General features: G+C 48.2%; 2 protein-coding genes across 3 annotated transcripts in view; one reads left to right on the top strand and one right to left on the bottom strand.

Annotated features, from left to right (window-relative positions):
- The window catches only part of TRMT44 (tRNA methyltransferase 44 homolog), a 275,854-nt gene extending 271,085 nt beyond the window's left edge, over positions 1-4,769 (bottom strand). The window contains exon 1 of one of the 2 annotated variants that reach the window (XM_078678533.1): positions 4,163-4,769. In XM_078678533.1, the coding sequence (XP_078534659.1) occupies positions 4,163-4,490 (328 nt within the window). In that variant the 5' untranslated portion in view covers positions 4,491-4,769. The remainder of the gene's footprint in view (positions 1-4,162) is intronic. The other variant, XM_078678536.1, reaches the window with a different exon arrangement.
- A 441-nt stretch (positions 4,770-5,210) lies between these two features.
- ACOX3 (acyl-CoA oxidase 3, pristanoyl) overlaps positions 5,211-12,572 on the top strand; it is a 502,436-nt gene continuing 495,074 nt past the window's right edge. The window contains exon 1 of the mRNA XM_078678532.1: positions 5,211-5,338. The gene's annotated coding sequence lies outside the window, so the exon portion shown is untranslated. The remainder of the gene's footprint in view (positions 5,339-12,572) is intronic.

Here is a 12,572-nt window from a genome sequence, read left to right as displayed (position 1 = left end):
AAACTGCCGGAATGGCTGTGCCCTGAGGAGCGCTACATCCCTCGGGTGCCAAGAATTGCTGTGGCCTTTCTAGCGCCGTAATTGTCAAGCACTGAAGCCTCTGCGCGTTGTGCCCCCTGAGAAGCGCTGGAAGGTTGCCTCAATCGCTCACCTGCTGGATCTTGTGTCGCGCTGGGGTCGAAGAATCTGTGTGGAGCGCTGTGCCCCCGTCGCTGTTCAGCGCTGCCACCCCCGTCGCCTGCTGAGGTGCTGTGTACCCGGAGCGCTGCTGTGACTTCGTGGCGCTCTTTGAGGAGATCGCCGGCGTTGCCCTGAGGCTCCAACTTCGCCTGCCAATCGCCCGACGGGCCCCGGTGCCAGGAGGGGCAGCCGCCGTGTTGCTGTGGGCCGCGCCGGACCTGAAGGTGAGGAGGCCGCCGGGAATTCTCGTCAGGCCACGCTAGGCCTGGGGAGGCCGGGACACTCACCCCATGTGACGGGGGTGCCACGACTGATTCATCAGCCGCGCAGCCATTGGCTGCCAGTGTCACGCCCCCAGGAGCCGCGTGCTGATTGGTTCCCGGGCCGTGGAGGCTGCGGAAGGCCCGGGAACAGCCGGTCATCCCCAAGGAGGGCTCTGAGAGAGTCAGAGCTCCCCCTACGAGCCGGTGCAGGCCCCGGATGGGCCAAGAGTGAAACTCAGAGGCAGCGAGGGCCCCACGTGCCAGCGTAATCCCGGTGGAGGCCCAAAGAACGAAGGTAAACCCCAGGGGAGGGGGCGGAAGGCCGGAAAAGGCCCCGAGTTCGCCCCTCCCCTGGGGAACACTGTTGTTAAACCCCATGGGCCCCTGTCGTGCCCACGAGGCTTTCCGAATTGGGCAGTAGCCCTCCATTGACCCTCTATCTGGGGAGTTGTTCTGTTTATACTACCAACCTAAGAGTTGAGAAAGGAGTGCTGCGGGAAGGAATGATTTACCCACACTGTTTGTGGGGAGATGTTGTCTGGCCCTTTACACCAGTGTCCCACCTATGTTTAAGGAAAGGTTGAAGGAATACTAGGGGAGTAGAGGTGCATAGAGTTATCTAAGGAGGTGTCCATTACTGCCTAATGTTATGATTCGCCTAATGAATGAGTTACTGACCTGTTGATGAAAGTCCACGGAGGTGCTCACCTGTGCCTGAGGCATCGTTATTTAAGGCTACATGCCTGTTTATGGCTGAGCAAGGCAGCGTTTATTCTCTCATAAAATGTTGTGCCTTCTTATGGGATACTTACTTGATGAAAAGCCCCAACTTCTGCCTAGAGAACTGTTTATTTCTAGCTAAATGCCAGCAAATGTAGGCCCTTTTCGCATAGTGTATTTGTAGCTTAATGAAATGCTTTGTATTTAAAAGAAATGTGCATAATACACTTATGAAATGTTCACAACAGGAAATTGAATATTCTACCTTTAATGAAATAGAGTGGCTCCTGCCCATAGGTGGTTACGTGTAGTTCTACATGAAACATGCCTAAATGATTCTCATGAATTTCTTGCAGAGGTGGGCTCTATGGAATGTTGATTCTCACCTGCAAACCAGAGTATACCTAATGAAATAGGGAAGTTGTTGAATGTCAACGAAAGCTCAATTGTTTTTGTTCCAGAGGAAGGGTTACTCCTATTCCCTGAAATGTTTATTCCTGGCTAAGGAAACGTTTTACCTACGATTAGGGGATGGTGCTTCCTGCCTGAGTGTTAATGGCCTGTTTAGTCAGGGGGGTGGTGAGATGTTAGTTCGTACCTAGAAGGATGGTTATTCTACCCTAGTTAGGGGTCTGCTGATGCCCTCTTAGATGATAATTTAATCTGTAGGGTAAAGAGGTTACTGCTAAGAAAATGCTTGGCCTCTAATGAAATGAGTTGATGCATAATATGGTGAAATGCATATTGTTTGAAAGGATGATGCATAACTAATGAAAAGTTTTCCTTTAACTGTTAACCTGCTCAATGCTTATTCCTACTAGGAGTGATTCCTGAAATGGTTATACCTACCCACGAGGTTGTTTATTCCTAATGACATGTTTACTTCCACGTAGTGCTATATTTATTAGAAGCCTACAGTGATTCATTTACACGTTGCTGTTCTGAGACACTCAGCTTTGCTTGGGGAGTAATAAGATGACCTATCATTTTGGTTGTCTCCTTAATGTTTCTGATGCAGGTGCTGACCAAAGGCAAGGCATAGGTCAGGCCTGTGTTTTACTGAAAATGTATTTATCCAATATTTAATATTTATGGAATATCTAATATTTATGCAACTGAAGTTTAATGCCAAGTGAAGACACACAGGTGTCTGGAAGGAGAGCTATGAAGCTAATTTTATGATGAATTCCTAATACCCTGAACCTGCTCTATCTTAATAAAGTTGACTTGAGTTTTTACACAAGATCACTGGAGTGGCGTCACTTTTTGCATGCCCATTTTTCTGTCTCAGTGGTTGCGTTGCTGTATGGTCGCTTTACACAGAAGCTTTCGGATGCCTACCCGCTCGTGCCGTGCTACCCTAGGGGACTGGTGACCACAGTTCCAACAATAAACATATGTGAATTTGCCCGCCCTATAGCCGGCAGCCATGCAGGTTGTGGGGGTTGTCCTCCAACAAGTGTGCTATGGTCCAAAGATTGGGGAAACTCTGGGTTAAAGCACAAAGGTGATACAAAGTATTATAAAACATTTCCCAAGAATATTAGCAGAAATTGGGGGGGGGACAAGGCGTCACCTAGGGTGGTGACTGGCTTGTTTCGATGGACATGCTCCAACAAGCGCTATACACAGAGGTGTGAGTTGAGCATCAAATGGGGGACCAGTGAAATATGGTGGTCTGAAGTACCCCCCCCCCGGCAGCTGTGGCAGGGGGCGCGTTCAGTTGAAGCCATGGAGACATCACGCAGGAGGGTGGACAGCGCCATACATATATTCACTGAGAACAGGGGTTTGGTTTGATCTTGTATAGGTTACTGCACGCCAAGTCCACATGGTGTTTAGATGCAGAAGGGATACACCTGTCCAAAGGGGGAATGGACCTATTCTTGCTTGATATGGGGGAGGCCTTGGAATCAGCAGGGGGGTAGGTAACTAGGTCTATCGTGGTGGGGGACCTGGGGTGACGGTGCCACTCCCAGTGCTGTGGCGGAGTTACAGGGCGATCCAGAGGCTGTAAGGTACAGTAAGGGTACCCTCTGCAGGAGCACAGTAAGGGTGTGAAAGCCAAAAATCCGCAGGGAGGTCCTCACGTTGGACCCTGGAGGAGCGACGGCGCCCCGTTAGTCCTTTGGGCGGTTGTGGACCTGAACAACCTAGGTTTGCCTGCAACTCTCCGCCCCCCCCCCCTGAGCTGGGAGGGGCATGAGTAAGGGGTGGACTGGCGGTCCGCCGGTGGGAGGGGCTATACCCTCCCCCAAATAGACAAACACCGGTTGGTCGAGTAGGTTGCCTCATCAGGTGGGCAGGTGGCGAGGGGCTGCCTGCCCTGGGATTGCCCGTAAAATAATCCACCATGTTGGCATATTTGTTATGCAAATAAACCTGCAGCAATTTTCTCCACTAAAAATGTGTTGCGTCTGATTATTTCTCCAAAGTATTGCTGTGGGAGGGATGGGGAGTGTTGCCGATATTGTCACTATGGCTCGTAGCCCCTCATCTCCGTTCCACCCCTGGGCACCGCGCTTTACGTTTTCAGCATGGCCCCCGCTTTAAGATTAACAACACAGGTGCCCCCTTTCACAATAACACGAGCACCCGCTTTCTTTGAAACCAATACACAAAACAAGCATATGCAATTCAAAAGGTCTCGCATTCTCAAAAATTGTACCTATTGGTATTGGAAATGACAATGCTTTTTATTATTGCAGATTTTTAAACACATAAATAAAAGGCATTGTTATTTACAATGCTAAGAGCTCAAAATCTCGCAAATGCGAGACCTATTCCATTGCAAATGCTTGCTTTAATGTGGACATTAGATGTAGTAACAAGTAAAAACTACAGACCTATGGGTTGATCTCGCACGCAAAAGTGAAGGACATACTAGTACGGTATGACTTTGGTATTATTCAGTATATTTAAATTTACAAATGTAAAAAACAATAACTGCAAAAAACACAAAAACAAAGCTGGACAGGTGCTTGCTTTATACAAGATACCTTTAATTACCAGCTCACTGCTGGGCACTGAAGAGTAGTGTGGGTTTGCCTTTGGGATAAGGATCCTCGGCAGCACCTCCGCAAGATCCCCCTGATCAGCAATACTGCGAAGAATGTCCACGTCCTCCTCGCCGCCGCCCGACTCGCAGAAGTCATTCTTTACCGAGGCCAACCAGCGGTCGCTATCTGCATCCTGATGGCTCTGGGATCCGCATAGCCTCCTGTTCACCACTTGTGGCTTCTGCACCCACACGTCCACCGCAGCCCAGAAGCCGGCGGGCAGCACCGAGAGACTTCCTCTCACCGTGCACTGTCCTAGAATCACCATTGTTTTCTTAACAACTCAAGTCCAGTCCCGACAACCCTATTGTAGTTCAGACACAGGCGTGCAGCTTGTCAGAAAATGTATTTAGTAGCCTATCACAGAAGCAGACATCTTAGAACAAGGCTACGTTTCTGGTCAATGTGTTGTTTAAACACACCGTACAAACACTGAGCAGATGAGGTGAAAGCATACGTTCCTTGACACAACAAGAAACAACTTATTCGCCGGTCTCGCTGTTGGACATATTGTTATTTCATAACAGCCTTCTCAATTGAAATCGACTCTTTTGAACAAAAATGGACACAAAAGAGGGACCAGTGCTGAAAGTGTTGCCTCTTACCACTTTGAATGTTGAAACCATCTTGGACGGTGTTATTATTTGATTGAATATACATAAACAAATAACGCAAATGCCCTGAGTCCTACGTCTGTTTAGGAGAAAAACTACTTGTCAAAATAAAAAATAAGTGAAGTTGGTCTTTTCTATGTGAATTACAAAAATAAAAGAACAACATGTTCTGGTGTCAACGATCTCGTTTTCATTAAAAATAAAAAAAAACTCTTGATAGCCTAATATTTAATCACTTTTGCGATCTACTGATTCATCAATGGTGGTAAGTATTGGAACCTCTCACTGGTTACACGTCTCCTTTAGTCCCTGAATGTTACTCCGTATACTTCCTGAATTACAGGCATGTATTTAGTCCGTCGTTTATGTTTATGTCATCAATTGGTCACTCGAATTGCATACTCATTAGTGCATGAAGCTGTCAGGCCAGTTGTAGTCCAGGATGTGTTCGTGCTTGTTGTGGACTCATTAACTCGGGAACAGCTTGACTCTTAAGTGGAAGGTAATGGTCTTTTCTGTAGTACTAATAATATTCTTTTATGGAATAGGCTAAAAGGATAGCAACTATCTGACCCGAGGAAATCCTGCATCATCAGCCTGTGGAGGCAATTGCACTTTTTGCAGTGACAGTTAGAGCAGGAAATGTTGGAAGTACGGCTTCTCATTTATGACCTGTATCAATTTAATATTGCTGTCCATGCATATTTGTGATTCTGGATTCCTTGCGCTACAAACGAGCATTTTGTCCCGTTCTCAGCATTATTAATGACAATAAAAGTGTAAGGTTTGCTAACGTAGAACAGAATTTATCAAGTTGGTAGTCCGTTTTTAGGGAGTCCTAATTTCTATAAAGCAATTCTGTTAAATAAAAATGCGTTTTCTTACGTTGTTATCCTGAAACATTCCGAAATAGTTGATCTGTTTGTTAAAATGGACTTTGCAGCTACCGATGATGTTGCCTTGTCATCTCTACTATCTGGAGGCAAAGGTTACTGTAGTGAATTGCATGATGATCTGGTTCCATGTTGATTGCTTAAATAGGTTTATTCAGGATTAATTATTAAGATGTAAAATAGAGCCTAACCAGTAGCAGCAACCTTCCTGCTGCTCAGCCCATCCACCAACTGACTCACACACTCACCAACATTCCACACATAGAACATGGCAACAACATATGAGAACACAGACAAAGTAGATTTGAAAGCAGCAGGTGAGCTTTCAAATGTGCTGTCAAAGAATTATATGTTTTAACTGTGAGACTATATTTTGAGTGAGTTAGGTTGTTTGGTATGAGTGATTTATTGGGGAGATAGGTAGAACTCCTGCAATAATTATTTTCCTTTGTGGTAATTTTCTTGCAAAACACTGGAGAGCATTCAACACAAGTAATCTTTACCACTTTTATGGCGAGTCGTTCAAGTTGGCAAAGACCTCTGTTCCTTTCTTCGACATTCCTTTAGTGCTCACATTATACGCAGAGATTCAGATAGACGACTCATCGTTGCTGTGAGTTCTTGGAATTTGCACTTTTTTGAACCCACAGGCAATACGTGAATATATTTATTTGTAGCTCTTATTATAGGTCTGCTTGATCCTGTAAGTGTGACAGCACTCTGTACTATGGCCAGTGCATATTTATTTTTATTTTATGCATTTTTATATAGCCCGGACTTTACCCGAAGGTGTCAGAGCGCTTCACAATAGGAACAGTAGTGTTACATGAGGAGAAAATTACAAGTGGACATGTTACAAAAGCAAAAGTTACATTACATGAGGCAAAGGTGACAATTGTGCATGTATCAAAAGCAAACAAAATACAAGAAGAGGTAGCAAACAATATGTTACAAGAGGAAAAAGTGACGTGTGCAAATTACATAAGCGTACAGGATACAAGTAGAGGTATAAAACTGCAATAAATGGCAGACACCCAAAACACAAGAACACATTGGGAAGGCACTTCTATAGGCATGGAGTACAGTAGTGGAAGAACTTCCTTCAGGGAATAGAGAGGGCGTGAATTAGATTTGGAAGTGTCTTTGAAGGAGGAGAACTTTGAGGTCAGTTTTGAAGGACCGGGAAGAGGTGGTGGTCCGGAGCTGAGGGGGAAGTGAGTTCCAGATTCTCGCCACGTTGCCTGGAAAGGATTGGGCCATCGAGCTTTTCTTTTTGAAAGTGGGAGGTTCAAGCAATACATTTTCCGCATTACGTGATGGTCTAGAGCCTCCAGAGAGTTTCAGTTTATTCGCCAGGTAGCGAGGAGAGGAGGAGTGCAGGGCTTTGTGGGTGATACTGGCAGTCTTGTAGATCGATCTTGCCTCAATGGGAAGCCAACGGAGGGTGGATAAAATGGGTGTGATGGGGTCGCTTCTTTTGGCCTCATATATAAAACGAGTTGCTGAATGGAGAACAGATTTAAGGGGGCGCAGGTGGGATTTGGGGAGGCCAGTAAGAAGAGAATTGCAGTATTCCAATCTAGAGAGAACCAGCGATTGGACCAGGGTTTTAAGGTCTTACTCTGAGAAGAAGCAACAAATCCCCCAAAGAAGGAACAGTTGGTATCAAGCAGAATTTGCAATGGAGTTGGTGTGGGAGAGTAGATTGAGTTTTTTTGTCAAGTATGACACCAAGGGATTTTGTGCTGTCGACAATGATGGGTTTATTGTTAAGTAGATTCATCTGATCCATCCATGATTGAACCGGAGGAGGAGAAAGTGAGGAGGAAAGGAGGAAGAATTCAGTTTTGGAGTGATTCAGAATCAGTTAATGAGTTAACATCCAGTTTTGAATGGAGACGAGAGTAGAGTTTAGGATGGAGAGATCGTGAGTGGAGGCCTTAAGGTAGATTTGAGTGTCGTCCGCATAGATATGATAGAGGATCCCGGGTTTACTAAGGAGATTTCCCGATAGTTCCAAATAGAGGTTCAACAGAGTGGGTGCAAGAATAGAGTCTTGAGGAACACCTTGACATACCGCCAAAGGAGATGAAAGACTGTTCGCTATTTTTTAGGGCTCGGCTATAACGCGCTGAAAGCGCGTTCTCGCCGAGAACTATTGTCGGCGTCTCAGCAGTCTGAGACGCCGAAGGGAGACAAGACCTGGCCGCGCGCAGCGTTTCCCCATAGGATAACGTTGTGCGCGCGGCCAGGTCTTGTCTCAACAGAATTGCATTCCAGACCGGATCGCGTCGCGCGCCTCTCTGGAATGCAGAGGAGTCTGCAGAGGGGGGCGCGGCGCTCTTCACGAGGCGCGCGGCAGCCTCATCGCGGTGATGCAGGTCCTTTCACATAACTTCAGAACGGATCTGAATCTATAGCCGGTTCTCCCACTCTCACGGTACACAAACATCCTACTCGGCGTCACTCCCCGCATAGTGTATATAACGCCTCAGCAATGAGTCTGAAAAACTACGATGTGTTGCAAAACAGGCCATCCCGGGACTCTGCTCCTGCGTCACGTTAAACACGTGCATGAATTGTCTACCGCGTGCAAACTAAGACGCGGGCAATGGATTGAGGGTATGCAGTATCCATGTTCTAGTGCGGTTTGCAGCGTCGGTCATTAACACATATGCTAATATGCAGTACATTTCAAGACTTTACTGGAAAAATAAGACATACAAGTGAACCCCTCTGTATTCCCTTCAATACCTATTGTTTTGGAAAGCCCACAATTCCAGGCTATCTAATAGCATGCCAATCTGCTGCTGAAGGCCATAACAGTAATTAAAGTCCCTGAACTTGAATGATAGGCTTGATCTGCAGACACCACCACTGCCTTGCACACACGCACACCACCACTGCCGTGCACACACGCACACCACCACTGCCGTGCACACACGGACACCACCACTGCCATGCACACACGGACACCACCACTGCCATGCACACACGGACACCACCACTGCCATGCACACACGGACACCACCACTTCCATGCACACACGGACACCACCACTTCCACGCACACACGGACACCACCACTTCCACGCACACACGGACACCACCACTGCCATGCACACACGGACACCACCACTGCCATGCACACACGGACACCACCACTGCCATGCACACACGGACACCACCACTGCCATGCGCACACGGACACCACCACTGCCATGCACACTCAGACACCACCACTGCCATGCACACACGGACACCACCACTGCTATGCACACACGGACACGACCACTGCCATACACACACGGATAACACCAGTGGCATACACACACGGATACCACCACTGCCGTGCACACACGGACACCACCACTGCTGTGCACACACGCACACCACCACTGCTGTGCACACACGCACACCACCACTGCTGTGCACACACGCACACCACCACTGCCATGCACACACGCACACCACCACTGCCATGCACACACGCACACCACCACTGCCATGCACACACGGACACCACCACTGGCATACACACACGGATACCACCACTGCAGTGCACACACGGACACCACCACTGCCCTGCACACACGCACACCACCACTGCCGTGCACACACGCACACCACCACTGCCATGCACACACGGACACCACCACTGCCATGCACACACGGACACCACCACTCCCATGCACACACGGACACCACCACTCCCATGCACACACGGACACCACCACTGCCATGCAGACACGGACACCACCTGTGCTTAATTTGTAAAAAAAGAAATGCCAGGGCTTTCTTTTGTAAAAAATTAAGTGAAAGGGCACTCGTCAGGAGGCTACTGTAGTTTGACATACACATTACGCGACTTTGAGCTATTGGCATTGTAAATAACAATGACTTTTATTGATGTTTTGGTTTTTAAAACATAAATAAAAGACCTTGTCATTTACAATGTCAAGACCTTAAATTCGCGTTCATTTACAATGCTAATAGCTCTAACTTTTGCAATGCCGAGACCGTTGCATTGTAAATGCTTGTGATCATTTGGGATCTATCAGAGAGGAAGGAAGCAAACCATTTAAGCACAGTGCCCTCCATGCCCATTCTCTGTTGAAGAGTGTTAAGGAGAGTGTTATGATTGACAGTGTCAAAGGCTGCAGAAAGGTCAAGGAGAATTAGAAGATAAGAGTCCCCCGAATCGAGTATCCGCAGCACGCCATCAATCACTTGCAGCAGGGCTGTTTCAGTGCTGCAGTTTTGAATGAAGCCAGACTGGATATTCTCAAGAAGATCATTGTCCTTGATATGACAGGAGAGTTGTTTCGCTACACATCTTTCCTTTATTTTCGCAAGAAAAGGTAGGTTCGTGATGGGGCAGAAGTTGTTGAGGTCGTTCGCATCAGCGGTGGGTTTTTTAAGCAGAGGGGTAACCTGCCCAGTTTTGAAGGAGACAGGAAGGGAGCCTTGACAGAGGGAGAGTGTGATGGTGGGTGTGCTGCAGGCCGGAAAAGCAGGCAAGGAGGCCGAATATAGTTGGCTATGCTGTTAGTTTTATTTTTACAGAAGGCAGAAAGTAAAGTCACAGCAGAAAAAGGTTCCAGGGGATGATGCCGGTGTCCGCTCCGGGTCTTGGGTTCGGGTCCAGGTCTTCAGGGACTCCGACGACGGCTCCGGTATTGGGGAGGATCCACGGAGGGCAGCAAGAGAAGAAAACAAGGGACCGTTAGTCCTATCTTGGGCCTCAAGGCACAATTGTAACAGTCACCGTCACCCGGGCAGTGAGGGGGGGGGACGGAAAGAGACCGTGAGGGAAGGGAGGTATCGGGGGAGGAAAAGCAGGGTGGCAGACAGAAAGGGTGTCGAATCGGGTCGTGTGGGGGAGGGCTAGTTACGCTGTGAGGGTGCTATACATATATGATACAGTGCAAGGAACGTGGTTCTACGGAGATGGGACTTATTTACAGGGACTATACAGCGAGCTCCTAGCGAGCACCGAAAAGGAAGTCGTAGGGTACTCACAAGGTCCGCCGCAACTCTCCAGTGAGTCGCGGCCGCTCTTCAGCCACCTCCTGAGGACTCCACCACTCTTCGGTCCACACGTCTTCGTCGTACACCTGCTCTCCTTCTTCCGCTAGAGTCCGAGTGTCCTGCCACGATGCTCCGACGGCGTTCTGGTTCCTGGTCTCGGCTTTTCCCTGTTCTGGTGCTGCCACGGGGGCGGGACTTCCGGGGTCAGAGGGATGTACTTCCTCTGGACGTAGGTCTCTGGTTGGCTCCTGTAAGAGAGAGAAGGGCGGGGGTCCGGTTGTTATGGTTGCTGCTCCGAGCCCCGTTTCTGACACTGGGAAGTGTTTGCGGGGTTGCAGTCCCGGTGGAAAGGAAGGAGGTACGTGTGTGGGAGGGCAGCGTCTAGGTAGGGGAGTCCGCGGCACCATCTCACATCCCCTTCCCCTAGCTGTCCTTCTTGTACGGGTTGAAGAATGAGGGTAGCGAGAAAGGAAATCGGCATTACCCTGGTCAGACCCTTTTCGGTGTTTTGTCTTGAAATGGAAGGGTTGTAGGGACAGGAACCAGCGGAAGACCCGGTCATTCTGCCCTTTGTTCCGAGCCATCCACTCCAAGGGGGCGTGATCGGTGTAGAGGACAAAGTCTCTGCCCTCTAGGTATTATCGTAGGCTTTCCACAGCCCACTTTATTGCCAGGGCTTCCTTTTCCACTGCAGCGTAATGTCTTTTAGCAATCTGAAAGAGCTCCCTCGGAGCATTTGAGGCAGTTTCAATTCTCTGGGCATAGTAAGATGCTTTGGCCCGAGTAAGCGCCGCTTTGTAGAATTTAATGGATGCTCTGTAGATGTTCTTTTTCTCAGAGTCTGAGTCGAAATCTTTGCGCCATTGGCGCTCCTCTCTTTTGCACGTTTGTTTCAAGGTCTTAAGCTCGGCATTGTACCATGGTTGGTGATGATTGGTTTTTTTTCTTGACCATAGTTTTTACCGGAAGTACCTTATCCAATGATTGAACAAGCCACTGATTAAAATCTGTGTTAGCCCCATCCGGATCTGCATTAGGCGGGGGGGCCGTGCTCCTAAGGTTATTTGCCCACTCCTCTCTGTCCAACTTGGACCAAACCCTGGTCGAGAAGGAGTGAAGAGGTGGGGTGGGGATGCCTAAAGGCAGCTTCCAAGAGAAGCAAATGACTGAATGGTCGGACCAAGGGACTGGGAGGGGGTTACTTACTGAGAGCCCTATGGAGTTGGAAAAGATTGGGTCCAAAAGATTGCCACCAACATGCGTGGTGCCTGTGACCCTTTGAGTCAAGTCCATGGCCTCCAGGTTCTTAAGCAGATTAGTGGCTGTGGTATCTAATACCTGGTTGAAGTGGATGTTCAAATCCCCTAGGACCAAGAAATTGGAGGTTCTACTTGCGAGATCCATTGAGGTCTCTATAAGCCCCTCGTGGAATCCGCCCAGGGAACCCGGCGGCCGGTAAATCAGCAGTCCGGATATGGACAGGACTGCGGATAGAGAGCAGAAGAAATGGAGGTTCTCGCAGTCTGGGATGGGGGTATCATACACTCGACAGGTTATGTATTCCTTGTGGAGTATAGCAATTCCACCTCCCCCTTTGAGTCCTCTATCCTTATGTTGGATCAGATAGCCTGGGGGCAAGGCCTGTACTATGTCTGGGGCTGATGTAGCTCCCAACCAAGTTTCTGTTACAAACAGAATATCAATGTCCAGATCGCTAATTAAAAGGGAAAGGTTGGTGGCGTGTTTAGGCAGCGAACGACAATTAATTAATGCCATCTTCAACTTTCCCTTAGCATCGTCAGCTGTCTCCTCG

Source organism: Lissotriton helveticus, chromosome 2_2, assembly GCF_964261635.1.
Source record: "Lissotriton helveticus chromosome 2_2, aLisHel1.1, whole genome shotgun sequence".
NCBI lineage: Eukaryota > Metazoa > Chordata > Amphibia > Caudata > Salamandridae > Lissotriton > Lissotriton helveticus.
Note: the sequence above shows the minus strand (reverse complement) of the source record. Positions and strands in the feature narration are given on the sequence as shown.